Below are 20,688 nucleotides of genomic sequence, written 5' to 3'. Positions count from 1 at the left end.
GCAGCCCTGATCTCAGAGGTTTAGCAAATACCTGTGTAAAGTCAGGAAGACATTATCAAATGATTTTGAGTGCCTCTGTAATTGTACCCACTGTTGAGTACTTAATGACTGTTACAACTTTGCTATTGCATTTCTAGGTCTCCAGGTGTCCTGGAAATGAATCTGAATATTATTACTTAACACCAAGCCTGAGCCATGCAACAGAGGGTAAAGTTGTTGATATGATGTTAAAAGTGGAAACTACCTTTATACCATGTGTCAAATTACACTATCACCCTGACCCAGTGTTCATTAACTACCAGCTGCACACTGAGCTGGATCCTGATCTGGAATTAAAAATATATGTAAGTTTGAAAGTAATAAACTATAATTCCTCATTTAAAATAGTTGTTGGGTATCATTTTATTTCTTAATCTATATAGTGACTGTTTATTTTCTTCAATTTTTTTCCCAGAAAGAAAATGACAACTTGAATATTTCTAAAACTGAGGTAGAGGTTTATCTGTCATACATGAATGGTGCACAGACCAGAAAGATCTGGTTCAGTGTCCAAAATATTACCAAAAAGCCAGACCGCAGCACCATACTGTGCAAATTCAAAAGGGAAGGCACAGACAAGATTGACTTTTCCACAGTGAAAGTTTTTGTGAGTAGAATTCCCTTTTGTTGCAATTCAACAGTGTTTGCATGTTTATACAAATGTAGTAAAATATAGCATTAATGCTCTTGTCATGAATGCTCTTTATAAAGAAAAGAACTGAATACAGCTCTCCTTGTACTTGGTAGTACAGTTATCTTCCTCTTATCTAAGCATGCCTGCCTAGCTTAGGTACCACTAACTGTACTGAGTTAATTTACTGTCTGGTTACTGCTGTGGTGTCAGAGGTAGGCTTTGCAGCCCAACTTAGCTTACTGCTGCTGAGGTCCTGGAAAGCAGTAGCTTGTCACACCTCTAGCTGCAGCACAGACTTCACTGGTACAGCATTGCTGGCTACAGGAGAGCCCCTCATCTTAGATCTGTAAGCAGTCTGCTCCTGCAGTGTGGCTGTGAGGAAAAGGATTGTGTTCTCCCATTCACTTTTTCCTACTCAAGTAGATGAGGATCTGGAACAGTACATAGCAATCACCACTGAGGCAGAGGAGAAGGCATTTCTGGATGAAAAAGGGGGTGAAATTCAGTGTGCTCTGGGAAGGCCAAAATGCTTTGAACATATGGCACAAAGCCAGGCCCAAATATAAGAACATTAGCATGGATATCAAAGCTAAATAGCAGCTTAAAGATATTTGCTCCATGAATAAGATGAAAATATGAATTTTTTAAAATGCAATCATCACCATTTATGAGGGAGAAGAAATGACGCCAGACTCTTATTGCAGTGTATGGTGGTATGAAACTGAAATAACTCTATTGACTTCAAGGCATATGGCTCATAGTAAAGATTAACGAAGCTATTCTCAATTTCATATCACTGTTAACTGATCCCCCATCTGTGGATCCTGCCGTCTGAGCCAGTTATGGCATGGAAAAGCCTTTCTGAGATTGGTGTTGCATTTAAATATTAACATTGCCTTGCAAAATCACATGCTCATCCTGCAAGCTTCATAGGAATGACTGTCATAGAAAGGTCACCACTTTGCTAAGGCAAATCAAATGCAGTAGTTATAATGTAACATTCCACTTCTTAAAAATTATTTTTTCTGACATCAAGAAAATGTAAAAGTAGGAAATCTTCGCATGTTTTTTCAATCTTATAAATAAATCATCATAGAAGTAAGGCCACTGTGAAGAAAAGATAAGCTACGTATAAAGGATAAGTATGGCCCAAGAATAAATGTATCTCTTGCCTTAGTTTTCAGGAAGGAAGAGGATATCAAATGTGGGGTCAAAGACAGGGTGATCAGTCTGAGTGGAGGTGTCAAAGAAAATGCCATTCTTGTGACAGAAGCAAGATTCAGATAGATCAAGGGAGTCAAGACAGCAGGAACAGGATCATTCCTATCATAGCACTAAGAACTGGCACATGATATTTTAGGCATAGTAGGGAAGATTTTAAATAAAACTGCAGTCAGGAGACATACTGTATGACTGGAGAGTAGCAAATATAAAACCAGTATTTAAAAGAAAAAAAAAACAAAACAGCTAGGCAAATGGAGGCTTGCTGATTTAATCCTAGCTCTGTGTAAAGCTTTATAATGGGTTTTGAATGAGGGACTCATGAAAGACCTGGAGGTAAATGGAAAATGGGATAATTGTCAGCTTCTTTTTAATAAAGGCAGATTATGCTAGATATCTTAATTTCATAAGATGAGTGATTTCCTCAACAACAAAAAAGTGGTACATCACATGTACCCAGAAGTCATTCAGTAAACTACTTAATGTGGTGATTATGAAGACGCTAGGGATTAGGAAAACTGGTTGCTGTGTACAGGGAGCTGACTCTGGGCAATGTTGATTTTCATACAGATATTATTTCGTATCACTAGTGACTTGAGCACAAAAATAAGATGTGCTAAAAACATCTGCTGGTTACATAAAGCTCATAGACATTACCAGTCCGGAGGAGGTTTTATAATGTCAGGCAGGAAGAATGAAATTAACTTAGGAATAGAAATTGGATGAGTTCAAGTATGGCTTATTTAGTCCATGATTCATAAGAAAGATAAATAAAAGATAAGGAAAGAAAGAGGACACTGAATAGGAAGGTTATGGTGAAGATTAAAGATAATCTAAATATAAGCAGAAAATTAAATGAATGCTTTGTCTCAGTTTTCAATAAGCAGGGATGAGTAACAGAAGTTTCTGCTTTAGGAATGCTTTGGTTGGACATGACAAGTGGAGAAAGGCAGGTGTATTAGTCACGGGATGATTAATATATTTAGCCACCAATGTATTTCAGCCTTGGAAAAGGCAAATGTTATCATAGGAAGGCTCAGACCAAAAGTGCTTAATATAGGAATTGTGAAAACATACGAGCAACTGAGGAAAAAATAACATTTGATGGAGGAATTAGGTCTGCTTTGTCTTCTGTTCTTTGTAGCCCCAGAAATACAAAGGCTATGTCCTTCCAGCTCTGTGGGGTTTCGTCGCTTGCTCGTGTCCGTGTAGCTGCGATGTGACTATCCGACTGGCAGTCTCCAGCTGCCCTGGCTGCTCACCTCCTGTGACAAGCCAGTGACTGAAATCACCAGATATCTGCCTTCCCTGCTGTAACCCAAAATAATTCCAACCCAGCTCTCCGTTTCAATTATCTCAGGCTCGTGTCTATCTCTGGCACTTAGTGGTATTCTTTTTCTGTATCAAAGCATATTTTTAATTCTAGTCTGTTTATAGTCTTAGCTACCCTTTATTTATGTGCTTTCACAGTCCTCTCTGAGATCCTCCTTTGTGAAATTTCTTCTGCCATAATTATCAGTGGTGAATGCCTCAGTTTGGCATCTGGCAGAGTTCAGCACTTTGTGTATTCCTGAGAATTAATGCCTGTCCTGCCTTTAACAAGCCCATGGCTGTTGGGCAATGCTGTACATGTATTGTATGTTGCATTTGTTCTTAAGCGAACCTTCAGGAACACCCTACATCCTACATAAAGAGGTTGAAACTTCTGCAAAGAAATAGGGAAGAGGGCTGTGGGCCAGGCATCTATCAAAAATTTTACTTCTTTCATTATTAGCATGAGTCTTATCTTTTCTCCTCAGTAGTAACACTGTAAGTGCAAAAGACTGTTTTTAACTATCAACACTCACCTCCCTCGCTTCAGAATGCCAGAATGTTTAGCAGCAATTCTGAAGTGCATGAGCCACTTGGCCAACTGGAGGCCAGATCTTGCCAGTCATTTGAAGGCTCTAGTTTGCAGCGAGAGCAATGGCAAAATTTGGTGCTGCATGAGGACCTCCAGATTTTTCTCTTGTCACTGCTCTGTTATCCTGCTTAAACATCAAATACAATAAAAGTTAAGTTTGTGTTGGTTCACATATGTTTTACTGAATTGCTGTTTTCCCAGTAATCTGAAGAACCAGAGTCCTTCATGTGCCTCAAATATAGGTTATTTTTTTTTATTAAATGTCATTTTAAGCACTTATATTTGTCATCTGTTAACACAGCCATTATTTTTCTTCAGGTCAAATTAGGAAATTTTGAGCATGAAGTCAAGCCAACATCATCACACATCTATTTGTATGTTCTTATTTTGCTGCCTATTGTAGTGGGTGTCATTATAGGTAAGTAAAATGTGTTTTCAGTTTTTGATTTTCTGAAGGGTATAATCAGAACACATAAACATATGTACATGTACACACATACATGTTTAACAGTCTGGTGGTTTTCCCCTGTTCCCAGTAAGAGTGGACAGAGTTAATTCTGGCCTGGTGGTGAAGTCCATCTTGTCAGACTACAGCACATTACAAGACAGTAGTTTTGGCTGTTCTGCTGAAGTTACTACCATCATTTCCTGAGGCAAGCCATAGGACTGACATCCGTGTGTCACAACTTGGGCCCTTCCAGCAGCCAAAGCTGGGCTCCCTTGCTGTCCCTGGGGCAGATGTTCCCTAACAAACTGCTTATCCTCAAGCAGTGTTTGTGGTGTTTCTGCTCAGTCTCATTTGGATCATTCATGAATGTGTAGGTCATTGCTAAACTGAGGGGGGTAAATAGTTGTGCCATCCTCTTTTTGTGACTCCTTTTTTCTGAATGTTTTGACCTGGTTATATATTTGATAAATTTCCATTTATTGTAAGAAGTTTAGGGGTTTGTTCTTTTGTTTGGTTGGATTTCTTTTTAAAAAAGTGTATTACCTTTACAGGATCCATCTCTCATGCCTTTACTCTCTCAAAATAAGCTTTAGAGAAGTTAACAATTTGGAAGTGGATTTCCCATTCAAAACAGCTGTTTTCCCGTTTTTTTGGTGCTCCTTTAAGTAGGTTGCTAGTAGTAGAAGTGGTTGTTAGATTCTGTATCTCACTGTGCAGGTTGTACGTAGCAGGATGTGCTGTACTTTCAAATAAAGTTGAATTGACAGTTCTAAGACCTTGTTAAAAGGAATGTTTTGTTAAATATTGGTGTTTAGATCCAGATAACTAGGCCTCATGGGCACCAGCACACTGACAGCAGTAGAAACAGTAATCCTCCTGGAGAGTGCAAGTGTATATTAATCTTTCTGTTTCTTAAAATGATACTAAAATATATTTTGTATAGGCGTTGTCTGTTCTGCAGTTTCTGTACTCAGTGTCTTTTTTTTCCTTCCTTTTTAGCGGCATTCATAGTTACTAGATACAAATCCAAAGAGTTAACTCGTAAACAGAGTCAGCAACTTGAACTGCTGGAATATGAGATTCGGAAGGAAATACGTGAAGGTAGGTCTAAAGAGCTTTATAGAGCTTAAGTACAGCATAATTTCTGAATGGAAACTGTCAAGAAGCTCATATTATATAAACATTTTAATTTCATAGCTGTTAGAATATTTTTGTGTTGTATCAGAGTTCCTCTTTAATGTAGGTGTGCACTGCAGTAGCAGATAGCACTGAGGTAATAGGATTGCGTACAATATTTCCTGCAACAAAAGTGAGGAAAAAAATTGATTGGTACTTTCCTGCTCATAAGGGCTTCAGCTAGAAGAACAACCGCTCTTCCCTGAACACTGTTTTTTAAGGAACATCTATTGAGGCCAAGTTATAATTGTGAAGATGATTTTGTGTCAGCTAAACTAACTCTCTGGGTGGGGGTGTGTGTGCTTTTTCAGGATTTGCTGAACTGCAGATGGATGAATTAGATGTGGTGGATAGTTTTGGAACTGTTCCCTTCCTTGACTACAAACACTTTGCTCTTAGAACTTTCTTTCCAGAGGTAAATTTTTACAAGTCTTTCAGTTGTCAGCCCTGCCTAATAATGAAGGTCACGATCAAATAGCTGAAGTAATAGCTGAAGTAAATACTAATACTACATAGTAATTGCACATTGTTTTCACAAGAAACTTCTCTTAAATCAAGAATTACCAAAGAACACATAAGACTGTACACCTCTATATTTAAGCAAGCCTAGATGCATTAGATAAAGCACCACTGAGTTTTCAAGGGTTGTGTGTGCATCCATTTTTTTTTTTTTGCCCAGCCACACTAAGCTGATTGGCTTTCAGGCCATCCTAACAAAACTATAATTTATCCATTGCTTTTTTTGTTATTGTGCTTTCACATTCCATGCTAATTAAAGTAACAGTCAGGCTAGCTAACATGCTAGCTAGTATCATGACACTTCCTAATTAGACTTGTGGGATGAAGAAATGGCTCTAAGGTTGCGCTGACTTTCTGCTCCAAGCTGCTGACAGAAATGGTAAGACCTTGATTCAAAGGAGTGCAGGTCAAATGCTTAAAAATTACATATTCATAATCTTTGTGCACTTTGAGTCCTGTTCTCTCATGAAAGGAAACTGGGAATATCTCTTCTGGTACTGCTGTGATGCCCCCAGTCTAATTTGTATGGGGTCATTAGGAGGTGTGAAGAAAGTGAACCAAGGAAACCTTACTTTCTGCATCTCTTTCCTTTCAGTTTGTTTTGTTGCCAGGCATATTAGCATTAAAATAGTGGTTTTATTTTTAGGAATATATCTTTTCCTAGTGATAGTCCCCTGTCAAAACAGTAACAATCTGTAGAAGCTGTCTGGGTGGAAATGCTTTGCTTTATGCATATAAAAAGGAAAGAAGAAAAGGCACGAAGTCTGCCACTCTGTTTCATTATGTGAGGTCAGAAAAGGAATGACTCCTGTTTTGTCTTGTGCCACTGTGCATCCTAGAAATTATTCCAATTAGATTTTCGTCTCAGTTTCAAATACTGATACCACAAAGGTAAACTTGCCACTCTTAACTCTTTACAAACATACGGTGTCAGGCAAGTTATTTAATATATTGTGTACCAATTTTTCCTGCTAAGTACTTACTGTTTACATTGCAGGAGTGCCCAAACATGCCTTGCACTGTATGAATGTGGTAGGAGAGCAGTGCTCTGCTAAACAAATATTACAGGTGAACAAAAAAGGCAACAGGGTAGTAGGTTGCAACCAAGTGTCAGAAGAGTTGACAGAAGGGTTGAGGTGACAAACCACCACTTCCCTCACTAACCTCATGTGCTTGAATTATGTACTCTCTGCCTTCCAGTGTGTTCAATGGTCTTTGTCTCATCTAATCTAGGCTGTTTAAACACAGACATCAAAGCTGTTCGCTGAGCACCTTCTGTAGTCAGTGCAGAGACAGGCAGCTGAAGAAAGTGATTCATCCCACTTGCCTCAGACATCTGTCTCGGGATGGAATGAGTTGCTTAAAGAGGGAATCAGATACCTAAAATTAAGAGTGATGGACCCCATCTTCATTTTGAGTTTCTCACATCCTGCTGCTTCAATTTTCTATATTTAGTCTGGCTTGATAGCTTTTGTTTTGTGCTTAATGCTTGTAGGTGTTAAATGGATATTACATCTGTTCTTAAAATTTCCTTATGTTCAGCTTGATTTTTGCTTTACATGTTAAATTTAGATTATTATTTCTGTTTTCCCTCTATTTCCCATGTTTGTTGAAATGCTACCACACTTATTCCCTGTTCACAAGCATTTTTAACCTTTAACATGGTTCTGATTGTTTCACTCTATGTGTGTGTTTTATTGGTAGGTGGTGTTAGGGGTGCTGAAGAAGTTCTGGAAAAATGGGAATAGCCAGTGGAGAAAGAGGAAGAGTATGGTAGGGGAGAAGAGAACAGGAAGCATGAAGAAAGGGAGGGGTGAAAAATCAGATATGTAGATGAAAAATTAGATGTGAGCCAGCAATGTGCACTTGTAGCCCAGAAGGCCAGTCATACCCTGGGCTGCATAAAAATAAGTGTGGCCAGCAGGTCAAGGGAGGTGATTCTGCCCTGCTACTCTGCGCTCATGAGACTCTACCTGCAGTACTGAATCCAGCTCTGGGGCCACCAGAAAAAGAAAGGCATGGACCTGATAGAGTGGGTCCAGAGGAAGGCCACAAAACTCGTCAGAGGGACACCTCTCCTGTGAAGAAAGCCTGAGTGAGTTGGGGTTATTCAGCATGGAGGAGAGAAGACTCCAGGGAGACCTTGTTGCAGCCTTTCAATGTAAAGGAGGCTTATAAGAAGGACAGAGAGAGAGCAGAGGCTGTAGTGATAGATTCACATTGGACTTAAGGGAGAAATTCTTTACTGTGAGGGTGGTGAGTTGCTGAACAGGTTGCCTAGAGAAATTGTGGATGCCCCCTCCCTGTAAGTGTTCAAGGTCAGGTTGGCCGGGACCTGATCTACTGGAAGATGTCTCTGCCCATGGCAAGGGGTTGAGCTAGATGATATTTGAAGGTCCCTTCCAACCCAAACCATCCTGTGATTCTATGATTCTATAAGGAAACTAGGTCTGCCAGTATCAGAGATAAAGCAGATGACAGTAAATGTAACTGGTGTGAATTTGTTGCTCAGGAGTACTGCTTTGGGAACATGCAGCTGTGTTGGGATCTTACAGGCTGTAAGAGTCAAACAAGAGGTATTTGAGAACTGGGGGCTTCCCTTTGTTGTGACAGCTTTCTCTAGGACTGGATGTGTGGTGGCACCTGTGCCTCTCTGGAGACTGAGAGCATGGACCTCCTGGAGAGTTCATTAGTGAACATTCATAAAGTGCCTGGAAATGAATGGAATCAGATAAACTCAAGTGTCGCTCTGTTACAGAAACCCCATATACCAAAGGCTGTCATTGCTGTCCAAGAAGGATGCAGCCTGCAGCACCCCTTGCACAGCAGCACATCTGCAAATGAGGGTGATAAACAGCCTTTCCTGTGGAGTGTTAGTTGCCTACTAACTACAGCAGCGTGGAGTAATGCACACAGTAACACTGAAGTCAATACCAGGTCATCTTTGAGAGTTCACTCTTCAGTGAACCTTGGCAACACATCTGCAGAAGTTACTGTACAGAGTTTTTATATTGTAGTCGCATTAGAAGCCAGCATTTCCATTGATTTATTTCAAGTTGTATGCCATCAGAAACATGCTTGGCATGTTTGACATATATGTATTAGAAACTTCTGGTATATGTAAGAATGATAAATGTCACCTGTCTTATATTTTAGTCAGGAGGCTTTGCATCCATCTTCAGTGAAGACATGCCCCAGGTAAGTTGATGTAGTGTGATATGCCTTAATTGATAAATAGTTTTCAAGGGTGATTGTATCCCTTATCTCACTGTTGTCCTAGAACACATCAGATCGCATTTTCAATATGTCCCCTTTCCCCCATGAGGAGGGTTACATGGATTTATATTAAAAAAAAAAAAATGATGTGTAAGATGCTGTTACCCAATGTACATTATAACTTACTTAAATGCAATAAACAGAATCTAGTAATGGGAAATAATGGGCAAACTTAGTTATTGGCACTACTTTGTGTATATGTCAGAAAAGGTATGGTCTGCATGTGTGTATTCTGTGTTGTACACAAACACAAATGCATCTTCAGTAAAATCCTGAGACCCATGAAATAAATGTGAAATTCCCACTGATTTAAATGAGGCCAGGATCTTATCCCATATGTTGCTTACCATTTTTCTGAGCATTAAGAATCCATCATAGCCAAACTACAGTTTGCTTATTTTTGTTTAACTATTCCAGAGCAGAGACCAAACAAGCAAGGATGAAAGCTTCAACATGTTGCATGCTTTAATTTGTAACAAGAACTTTCTTGTTACTCTCATTCACACCCTTGAAAAGCAGAAAAATTTCTCTGTGAAAGACAGGTATAGTATGATTATGCTTATCATCTTCAAGACAAAGAATTCACAGGAAAAAAGAAAATGGATTGTAGCACACGTATTTTCTAGTTCTTGCAAAACAAGCTTGCATTACTCCAGAGCATTTTTCCATCTCCATCTGCACACAGTGAGGAAGAAAAAACATTGCCATTGAAACAAGCCATTAAAGATAAATCAGAATGTTTGTACATGTAAACAAAGAGGCAAAGGAGCAGAAAAACTCACTTCAAAACTGTAAACACTTCCTGCAGTTAGATCAACAGTTCTACAGTTTGGAAATGTTCTATCACCGAAGCAGGTGTTGTTCTGCAGAATTAGAGACACAAATTCTGTGTTTAAAAAATTTTTAAGATTTTTTTTATATTTTTGTAGAGATCAGTGGACAGTTTCTATGTCAGAGGAGGAAAAGCTTAGGATATGAACTGCACTAAAGTGTGTTTAATTTATTAAAGATAACTGGGAAGAGAAATTCCAAAATTATAGTTTGATTTGTTTTTTTTTTAACAGGTGCTTGTTTGCATCCTTCTTGACTATTGCACTACAAACTAAGCTAGTTTATCTAACCCATATTTTGGAAGTGTTGACAAAGGACTTGATGGAGCAGTCAAGCAATGTACAGCCTAAGCTCCTGCTTAGACGAACTGAATCTGTGGTAGAAAAATTGCTGACAAACTGGATGTCTGTCTGTCTTTCTGGATTTCTCCGGGTACGTACATCTTTTCACTATGTAAGATACACAAAGAATTTTTGTAATTGATTTCTTCCATAGGAATTGTTAGGGGGATCAGTTTAAAGCATTCAATCTAACATTTAACATTATTAATGTGCACTTTTCTAGTTTAGGTGACTTAGCTAGCTAGCATCAATGGGATGTAGGAAAAGAATGCATCTGTAAGCAGTGATGATGTAATTTATTTGGCTGAAATTTGGGTAATTTTGCCATTCTAGCATATCCTTTTCTCATGTCAGACATTATTTCATCTCCGTGAGATGTGTTGTGATCATACTAAAAGAGTGACACTCTTGTTAAAATGCAGCTGTACCTTTCTATGCAAGCTGTTGGAAAGCTACCATGTAATGGAGATGTAGGGAATATGACCTTTTGGAAAACTAAGCTTCTTTGCAAACTTTTTAACCTCCAAACAACGTTGCAATTTCAAGAACTATATGACTTCAAGTGGAAACAAAATAAGCATTTTCTTTCATTTACTGTTTGTTTAGTTCAGCCCACTTGGCAGCACTTCGCTCTTGGTTTCAATGCTTGGTTGTGCTTCCTGTCTCTCTTACCAGCATGATGGTATTGTGCTGTTGGTGTCACTCGTATCAGTCCTTACATTAATACAGCAGCAGAATTGTTTGAGGCTCAGCAGCTCGCACTGGTTTCCTGAGATCCGGAAGACACCCAAGGAACTGTCAGAGAACTGTTCTCCATACACCAGTCATCTTTGCAGAGCTGTGCTAGTGAGATGCCTTAGCTAGGCTGCAGGAGTGGTGTCACATGGAAACAAAGATCTGTCATTCTGTTCTCAGGTGCTTTCCTGAAGCCTGGGGTTCAGGCAGGAGAGGAAGCCCCAGTTTCATTCCCTCTTTTGCTGATACACCAGTGTGTGTGCCACCACCTTGCTTCCAAGGCTTTTTTTCAGGAACAAGGGGAGACACCAATTCAAAAGGAAACTAGTCATTAGCTTGCTTTCTCACAAGACTGAGAAAGGAAGAATTAGCCGAACTATGTGTGTGAACGCATGCATGTCTCACCCCTGACCAGCTCTTTGGTGGAACTAGGTAGCATCTGCCAGGTGGAGTAGGAGCAGCTTGTCTGTAGTGTGCTTTGTGCACAGCAAGGGACCGTGAGGTATCTTGCTGCACACTCCAGCTGTCCCTTGCTATTTGCATGAGACTTTCACACTCAAAAGCAAAGGATGGAGGTTAAACAAATAACTAGTTAAATCTGCTCAGAGGGATTTTCTTTTCTAATTGCAAGATAACAAGTTAGTTAAAAGGTGATAACTTAATTTGTTACACTTGATTTTTTTCTAGTTACTCATACACATTTAGTGATTACAAAAATAAACACGTTCCTTGCATTTGTTTCATGTTCTAGGAGACAATCGGTGAACCTTTCTATTTGCTAGTGACAACTCTCAATCAGAGGATAAACAAAGGACCTGTTGATGCAATCACTTGCAAAGCGCTATACACGCTTAATGAAGACTGGCTGCTGTGGCAAGTGTCTGAATTCAAAACAGTGGTATGTTTGCCAGTTTGTGTTCCCTCCAAACATGGACAACTACAGTGTTTTCTCTTTTTCTAGGAAACTAAATTAAGGCTCTTAGACACTAAGGTGAAGATTAAGTATCTATATAATAAAATTGTTATTGCTGACAAAGTCTCAAAACACAATAGAGTTTTAACTAGCTGATGTTTCATCAGTATACATTTCACAAATAGCACTCATTCCTCACTTCACAGCATGCCTTAATCGCCAAAGGTTAGGTTTAATAAAGTCTCGGGGTATTAAAATTCTTTCTTTAAAGTGTACTACAAAAATATAAACATATGCTTAGAATTTAAACTAAATTACACTTTTCTGATGAATGAAAGAATGGAATGCAGAGGTTTTATTTTTGTATTGTGTTTACTTGTGGCTAATCTGCAGACAGAAGTAATTTGCTGAGAGTTTTCATGTTATTAGCTCCAAATTAGCAAGGTTACAGTGTGGTGGATTTTAATCAGTTGCTTGGTTAAAAACATGGGTAGCCTAGCTAAGTTTCTGAACTTCACCACAGATATCTTGCCTTTCTCAAAGCAACCACAAAGTGCTTCTTATTTTACAGTTACACCCAGAATTCTTTGAAAGCTGGGGGAAGAAAGGAAAGCAAGGATTACTGCAATTTGGAGCATGTAAAAATGGACTTTTTGAGTAGGAGGTCTGAAAAAGGTTTTCAGAATAACCAGAGCACTTTTTTGTCCAGAATTTCCAAGTGATTTTTGAGTCTGAGAACTTAAAATTCTGCATATCCAGTCATTTCCATAACTTGGTTCTTTACTTTGTAACTCCTGGCTTCCTGTCAGAGTTACCAAACATACTTAGGAATATGAGAAGTGCGACTGAATAGTGAGCTTCAGAACTTGGGAGCAGAAACTGCCAGGGCAGCAACTGCCATGGCAGGGACACTGCAAATGCTGGTGGCTTTGGAGAATTCAGTGCTTTTCAGAGCCCCTGTCCTGAGCCTCAGGTAGGGCTGGGGCTTCCAGGTCTGCCCATCTTCCATTTTTGCAGCAGGAGCCTGGAGGTCCTAAGATGTCACAGACTGGAGTAGTCTACATGACCCTAGAAATTTTAGCTGGTCTGCAGTCTGTTGAGTCTGAATGTCACTGGGTCACTTAGGACGCTCACTGAAGTCACAACCTTTCTGTGAAACATTTCTGAATTGTCATTTTCTGCCGAAAGTTTTTGGACTGACAAATTTATAGTCAAGTCTTCTTGTAGCTATTTACAAAGCTGTTGTTGGAAGCTTCATTTGAAGGTACTTTAAGCTAAGTTACCACTGTGTGCATTTGGAAGGGAAGTTTGTGACTAAAAATTAAACACATAATACTGTATCTTTGGTTTCCTTGTTTAGAGCTGTGTTCTGGCATGCATTTGGGATCCAGGTTAAGTTTAAATATATTGCTATATATAGTCATAGGATGCAAAACCTAGTAGTTAATGCAGAGCAACAATTTTCAAGCGAGCTCTATATGCCTGTTACTAGTACACTGCACAGGAACATCTGGTTCTGTGGGATTGATTGACTCTTCTTATTTCTAGTACAAATTCAAATTGAGAGCACCTTTGGGGGAATAGCTGACTCTGAAACTGCTGAACACTGCCTTAAATACTTTTCCTAGTGCTACTTCTATGCATGCAGTGACTGATAGGGTCTTGTGGGTAGCCTGCAGTGAAGAGGAGAGAGAGGAAGTGGGCTGAAGGACCCGGTATCAGTGTAGAAGGTTGTCTGGGGTTGGATGAGGAAGTGAGAGAGCAGATAGCCATTCTTAGATGTTGTTTGCTGCCTTTGTAGTTTGTATTCTTGGTTTTAAATAGTGGATAATGATAGTGTTAGAGGGTTAATAAGTCATCTTTCCCCACTAAGGTCCAGTGGTTTATTGGACTTAGGTGAGAAGTAGCTGAATGTTCTCTTTAAAACCATCAGAAGAGGAGAGAGGATCCTGCAGTAACATAACAGAGATGCAGCCCAAGGACTCTAGTTCTGGCTGGACAGGGAAATAGTTTTGTTTGGTGTTTTGTCTAAGTTTTATGATGGAAAGTATTAACTATGCTGTGAAAAAAGATTTAGGTGGAACAGTGAGGCTTTCTGGGCTGGGGAAGCAGGACAGCTGTGCATGCTTTCTCTTCAAGAATAGCATTTAAAAGGATGCTAAAGTGGAAGGAGGCAGCTTTTCTCCTTTCACTGACACCACTTCACATACATTGCAATGACATGCAGAACCTGTGAACGTATAGACAGGCAACCAAGTATTTTCTCTTTCTTTAGAAGAAAATTTCTGCCTAAAGGATTGCAGATTTTGTTTTCTAAGTAGAATAAATTCCAAGCTAAACTTTCAACTGCATTTGCACGTTTGCTCACTGCAGTTACATTTTGAGTCTTGCAGTATTTTGTTGGTATTTATTTTGCTCCTTTCCACAGTCCCACAATATTCGTACATTAAAACCTACCTGTCCAGAGCAAAGTATAAAACCACAAAATATAAAAAAATGTGATAGAAAGATACTGATGCACATCTACAGACACTCAGTGTCCAGATTTTTAAGCTATGTAGGCACTTGAAGACACAGGGATGCATCTCATAGGGAGTTCAACTCTCAGATCCATGGCAAAGCACAAACAAGGGTCTAGGCACTCTGCATGTGAATCTTTCCGTTCAGAACTGAAGTTCCAAACCAATAAAAGCAGGATACAGATAGGCTCCTAAAAATCAGTGGGGAGCTCCACAGGTCTTCTAAACCACCACTATGCTGATAAATTCTTGGGGCAGGAGAAGAAAGCAGCACTGGGCATAGAGAAAGAAGGATGGGAGAGATTTTCTAAATTCCAGCCATTTGTAACAGGAAAAAAAAAGAGAACTAAGAAACATGTTGGTTCTGAATTGTATTAGAGCTGTCTCTTGGCTGGGCCCCATGCCTTTCCTAAAAAAGGCCACAGACATTGGGGCCAGCGAACCCCCTACTGTTACCCATCTCTGCTGGAAAGCATCAGATACTGAACAGAGCTAGGCTGCTGAAGTAAGTACTCAAGCAGAGGAATTGAAGGAGAGATGCTTCTAAGAGCACTGGTCCAGTATGAGCTGAGGAGTTGTGTGATTTCACACTGTGCTTATGTTTGAGTATTGAGAAATAAAACTGCCTTGAAAGAGACTTGGTTGTTGTGGAGCCTTTTCACAGGCTGAGGAAGCAAGCCTGCTTTCTCACAGGCAGACAAGCAGCTGCACCCCTCGGTGGATAATTTGCTCAATGATTGATGAAGAAGCACGGTGCACAGCTGAGTGTTAGCATTTCACTCAAGTGTTTCATTTTAAATAGAAAAGCTACACAATGCCAATCTGGCATGAGAGAGGTTCTTAGTGGAATCTCACCTGTGGAAAACCAGGGGAGACTTCTTCATGGGGTAGACTTGGTGCTTCAGCATTCTTTTGAATAGTTGCTGCTTATTTTTAAAAAAGGGATTTGGGCTGTTGAATTCTCTGCTGAAATTAGTTTGTATTTTTAGATGAGAAGAAATTATCTAATTCACCTGTTCAGCCAAGAACCTTTTATTGAAAGTGAAGCAAAGCCACGTGGTGGAAGGTTGTTTAAAATGTTCAACTGCTTTATGAGTTAAAAGAAGGGTGTTAAAAGAAGTGGGAGGGCTGTAAGGGAGTAAAGCAAAGACAAGGAACCCAGTTTCCTAATAAGACACTGTGACTGTGGTGGTATTAGGCTCACTTTGTGAGAAATAAGGAAGCTATTAAAAACATGTGACGTATGGGGATTTTCATCAGCAGAAAAGGACACAACAGCCCTCTAGCTAGGAAGCGAGCAGTGCAGATGTTGGCTATAGGAGAGTCTTCTGAATTAGATACAGATTGAGTGCCATACTGTAGCATTCAGAGTACAACCCTTGCTTTGCATAGTGCCATCTAGCCTAAATTTAACTCCTATAATATTTTCTATGCCAATTTGTGAGCTCTTCTATAACCTCTTCATGGGTAACCATTCTGGCTGCTACAGAAGAATCATACAATAAGTCTGATTTTTCCCATTTATTGTATTTCATATTCTTGGAGACAGGGGAGTAGGTTTAAGGCTGTTTTGTTGTGCTGTATGTCATGGTACTGCCTCCTTTACATAAATTCTCTAACGTTTATCGATCAAAAGGTTTTCTTGTCTGTCTGATAAGTGGAAATATGTTTTGTTCAGATGCATAGCTGGATACAGAACAGGGTAATGAATAAGAGCCATTGAATATCCCAGATTATTTTTCATTACTTCTAAGAAAATATGGTATTATCATATTTCTTTATTAACCACATCCATTTATTATCTGCTATGGTTATTAATAGCTTTACTAAATAATTCCTTGTTTGAAATTAATTTCCAGGAAAACTACAAATCTGAAGAAGCATCTGTAAATGTGGTCTTCAAATGCCGTTATTTCTGTCACTGCACGAGTGAAAAAATGTTTTTAATATTTGTTTCTGTCTTTTAGCTAGGTTCCAAGCTAGTTCCTGTACAAGCAGTCGTAGATGTAGCCTTCAACGATTCTTGCAACCTGTGTTAGGCCTTTGCTGAAGAGCGCTGTAACTTTGTGTTGCTGATCACTAACTTCTAGTGCATGAAGTCTCAACTCTAGATATTCCTAGGTTGAACCACATGTCCTGTAATTTCATCCTGAGTCTTTTCCTAAATTAACTTCTGTTTCCTTTGCAAAGGAAGAGAGCTTAGAAAAGGGCCTAGTGATGTTGCTTTGTGACTCCCATGTGTCCACCTGTGATTTCTCTTAAATGTTTTCTGACCTTCAGAGCTGATCATAAAAGGGCTTTCATAATTTTACAGTCATTTCTGATTATTTTTCCAGTTCTACACTGTGTGTCTAAATGCAGTGATTGTGACTGTCAACTTCTGATTAATGATCTCTAAAGCCAGGGATTGTGCTGTCAGACAGGTTGAATCTGATTTATGAAAACTTCAGCTACAGAGGAAAGACTTAATAATAGTTGGCTTTCCTAGCTCCCCATCAGTTGCTTCATCACTTAAGATTAACTTCTGTAGGAAATCATCAACAAAACTATCTGGCTCTCTTGGTTTAGAAAGTCGTATGTGTTTAAATATTTCTTTCCATCTGACCACTTCTTTAAGTCATAAAGTGTCATTATTATCCTCATATTGTGGACATTTTCAATTAAGGAGTCTATAAATGACTTGCATTCCACCTACATAAAGGACGACTACTCTCTTTTTACAGTCCTTTTTACATTACATGCTAAAATTGAAGAGGCTGCACATTTATGTGCAATCTGTGTGAGAGCATTTGCTGAAAAAATTCAGCAGAGAAAAAGACAGTTTCTCTTGACAGTCTGAAAGGAAGTGAAGGAGAAGCAGGAACATGAATATTGCAGTGTAGGAATAATGCTAGGAGGAAAGGTTCAACTAAAGGAAGAAATGATTCCAAGGATGTAAAGACAAATCAACATCAGTTAAAGTGTGAGTAGCTACTCCAGAAAGATCAGTTTGGAGACTAGAAGAGACAAAGACTGATTAAAATTAGTCTTCCAAAGACAAAATACATCTAGTCCCTGTCCATGTTTTTATCCTACAAGACCATGACCTCAGGGCAGTCAAAGTCAAGGACAGGACTGCTGTCTGTTCAGTTGGTCTGTGAGCCTAACCAAGCATGACTCTCTCATTTCTGTGCCAATATATTTTTTACTAATTTTCCGCATGAAATCCCAACCTGAGGCATGGCGTCCAGTCTGCTTCTCCTTCTGCTGGCATCATTGCCACATTTCCTCCTTTTCCATTCCGTCTGTCCTTTCCATGGACTCATTTTCCTCACAATTAAACATCTTGGTGTTATGATTAAGTTATTCTTGGTTACTTCAGTTACATCCTAGTCTTTCTTAAATCCTGATCTTCATAGTTTTGCATTCCGGCTTTCAATACTCCTTTTGCTTCTGTAGAAACAGAAAAGTTAATTTACATCTCATTGGACTACTTTTTTTCACCACGAGTGTGTTGTAATTTCCACTCTTGCTGGGTAATAGAGCAGCAAATAGCATTCTACAGCTATTAATAACTACCCATTTTTCTAAGAAGAGAGAAAAGTTGTCCCTCCAGCAACCTGGACAGAAGTTCTTTCCTTCACATGACAGCAGGGAGAAAAAATTTTTTTAGTTGCTTCCTCTTTTAACAATCACTCCTTCTCTGAGTCACACCTGCAGCCCTCTCATTTCAGTCAAAAGATACATATTATACCAGAAGTGTCCAACAGCCAGCATGGTTCAAGTACATAGATTTTCTTATTCCACTTGCAGTCAAGTGCCAGCACCTAAAATACTTGTTTTAATTCTGTCCCAAGACATCTCCAGCAGAACATCTGTATCCATGTAGCTGAACAGTGATTTCTCTGCAAAGAGCAGGCTGCAGCAATGGAAATTATTCCTATTATCACTTGACACTAGCAGTTCTGTGCTTATCCCTTTTTCCCTGCCTTTTGGCAGTTATTCTGCCTAACCTGACCAGAAGTGTGACCTGACTAAACACATTCCCTGGAGACAGTCACCCAGTCTCATTTGCACCTCCCTCTAGCCCATACTCACCATGCAGCCTAGCAGCTGAAGTTGTGTCCCAGCTGAGAGCAGCTGTGAGCTAAAGGGCAGGGGTGTTGTAACTGCACAGATTGTGTGGGTATTTGACCTGCAGTAGTAACTAATAGAATAAACCACACTTCTCTGTGCAGATCTGGACCATACTGCAACATGCTTTCCCTTTCCGCTGCTTCTGCAGTACCTTGTCTCTGCTGCCTCTAGAGACAGGGCTGTATGCAGACAAACACTGACTGATGTCTCCAGGGGAGGTGTATTTTTTGTATGATATAAGGCACTCAGCATAATGTGCTGCTGTAAATACACATTTTAACATTGCTTCCTATCCACTCAAAATCAATTATGCTTACCATGACAACTTACTTAGCAACCTTATCAAGATCTCTAGTCACTTGCAGTTTTGCTTCTAAGGCATTCATTTTAAATAAAAGATCTGCTTTTTTTAGAACATGCATTGCAATTTTTCCTGGTCTCCTGTCTTTTTTTGGTAATTCACTGAAATAGATTTGCATAAAAGCAGAATACAAAATACACTTTTGGAAATATATAGCGATGTATCTTTGATTCTTCAGACATGAGGAATTATAAATGCTTCATTGTGTAATTCCTTCAAATAATCTTTGTTTGAAATAGCTTTAATAATGAAGGTGCTGAAAATATCTCAGGTTTGCTGTCAGTTGTTTGTAGGTTTCCCATGCCAGGTGTTCCCTATAAATCCGAATAACATGTTTCTTTCTACAGACAGTGAACATTATCTTTGAAAAAATCCCGGAAAATGAGAGTGAAGATGCCTGTCAAACTATCCAAGTTAATGTTCTGGACTGCGACACCATAGGCCAAGCCAAGGAGAAGAGCCTTCAGGCTTTCCTTAATAAAAATGGCTTTCTCTATGGTCTTCAGCTGGATGAAATTGGTCTTGGTAAGAGAGTGTCACTGTGTTATATTTTCATAGAGTTCACTGGTCTGTCTGTGGAGTTTTTTTGTTAGGAATTCCTACCTTTTGCTTTGATTTTTTTTAGCATTTAGGCAGAACATAGCTTTTGTAAGGAATTTCTAGGGAAATACTTGGTCATTTATGCTACCAGTTAGAACACTGGAACCACATCTGCTTCGCTTCTACAAGGACTTCAGCATGCAGTTAACAATCACATTATTTACTGAACACGTATAATTTATATGTTCCTTTTCTGGCTTAACTAAGGTGGCATATCCACCTAACTACAGCGGGTAGGTTGAAATGTCATGATTATCAAGTACTGTAGTCCTTATCTACTATTGTTCTTACTGCCCTTACTTCCGACAGGCCTACATTTCCCTTGATCAGGAGAACCCACAAATACAGTTTATTTACTGTCAGATTAGGTTTATACAATAGTTCACCTGTGACTCACAAAGATATGTACAATATCTAGAGATGTAAATAACACTGTTCCAGCTGATGAGTTGGGTCACCTTTTCTTGTCAGGTTTTCAAGAACCCAGGGTCAGATAAAAGCCTACAGTTGCCACCATATCACTTCCCACATGCTCCAGTAGGAAAGCTAACAAACTGTACATTGTTGGCATTTGTCACCTCCCAGACTTGCTCCCTAAAATGTTGATATTTCCTCACCTTCTCAGACACTATGTCAGCAAGTGATGATAATTTACTTTCATATCTGATGTTTATATCCACCACCAGTGCCTGACCACCCTTCACAAATACTGTGTCAGTCTTGTACAGTTCATTTTAGTGATCTCTTAGAAGTGGCTTGTGAAACCTTTCTTTGAGTTCCAGCATGGCCATAATACCAGGGTGCTCTTGTGCATCAGAATAGCTAGATTAGGTGAAAGTACCTCCAAAAACTCTGCCTTGACCAACACAAAGTGAAGCACTGATAGCCTGCCGTAATGGAAACCACCCAGCTATCACCCCAGAAAAGGAATCTGTAGTGTGGGAGTGCAAAACCACTCTCATGTGACCCAGCACAAGGACAGAGAGAAACAGCTCACTTGGGAGCCACTAGTCCAGAAATAATTAGGTGTTGTTTTTCTTTACAAACATCTGTACA

General features: G+C 39.4%; 1 protein-coding gene across 1 annotated transcript in view; it reads left to right on the top strand.

The window, feature by feature from the left end:
* The window catches only part of PLXNC1 (plexin C1), a 71,244-nt gene that overhangs the window by 34,937 nt on the left and 15,619 nt on the right, over positions 1-20,688 (top strand). The window contains exons 13-22 of the mRNA XM_074902742.1: positions 138-344; positions 455-646; positions 4,116-4,215; positions 5,245-5,346; positions 5,733-5,836; positions 9,097-9,138; positions 9,634-9,758; positions 10,281-10,479; positions 11,875-12,021; positions 19,380-19,557. Coding sequence (XP_074758843.1) covers positions 138-344; positions 455-646; positions 4,116-4,215; positions 5,245-5,346; positions 5,733-5,836; positions 9,097-9,138; positions 9,634-9,758; positions 10,281-10,479; positions 11,875-12,021; positions 19,380-19,557 — 1,396 coding nt within the window. The remainder of the gene's footprint in view (positions 1-137; positions 345-454; positions 647-4,115; positions 4,216-5,244; positions 5,347-5,732; positions 5,837-9,096; positions 9,139-9,633; positions 9,759-10,280; positions 10,480-11,874; positions 12,022-19,379; positions 19,558-20,688) is intronic.

This window comes from Athene noctua, chromosome 3 (assembly GCF_965140245.1).
Source record: "Athene noctua chromosome 3, bAthNoc1.hap1.1, whole genome shotgun sequence".
In the NCBI taxonomy this organism is placed as follows: domain Eukaryota; kingdom Metazoa; phylum Chordata; class Aves; order Strigiformes; family Strigidae; genus Athene; species Athene noctua.
This window is presented reverse-complemented; position numbering and strand designations above follow the sequence as displayed.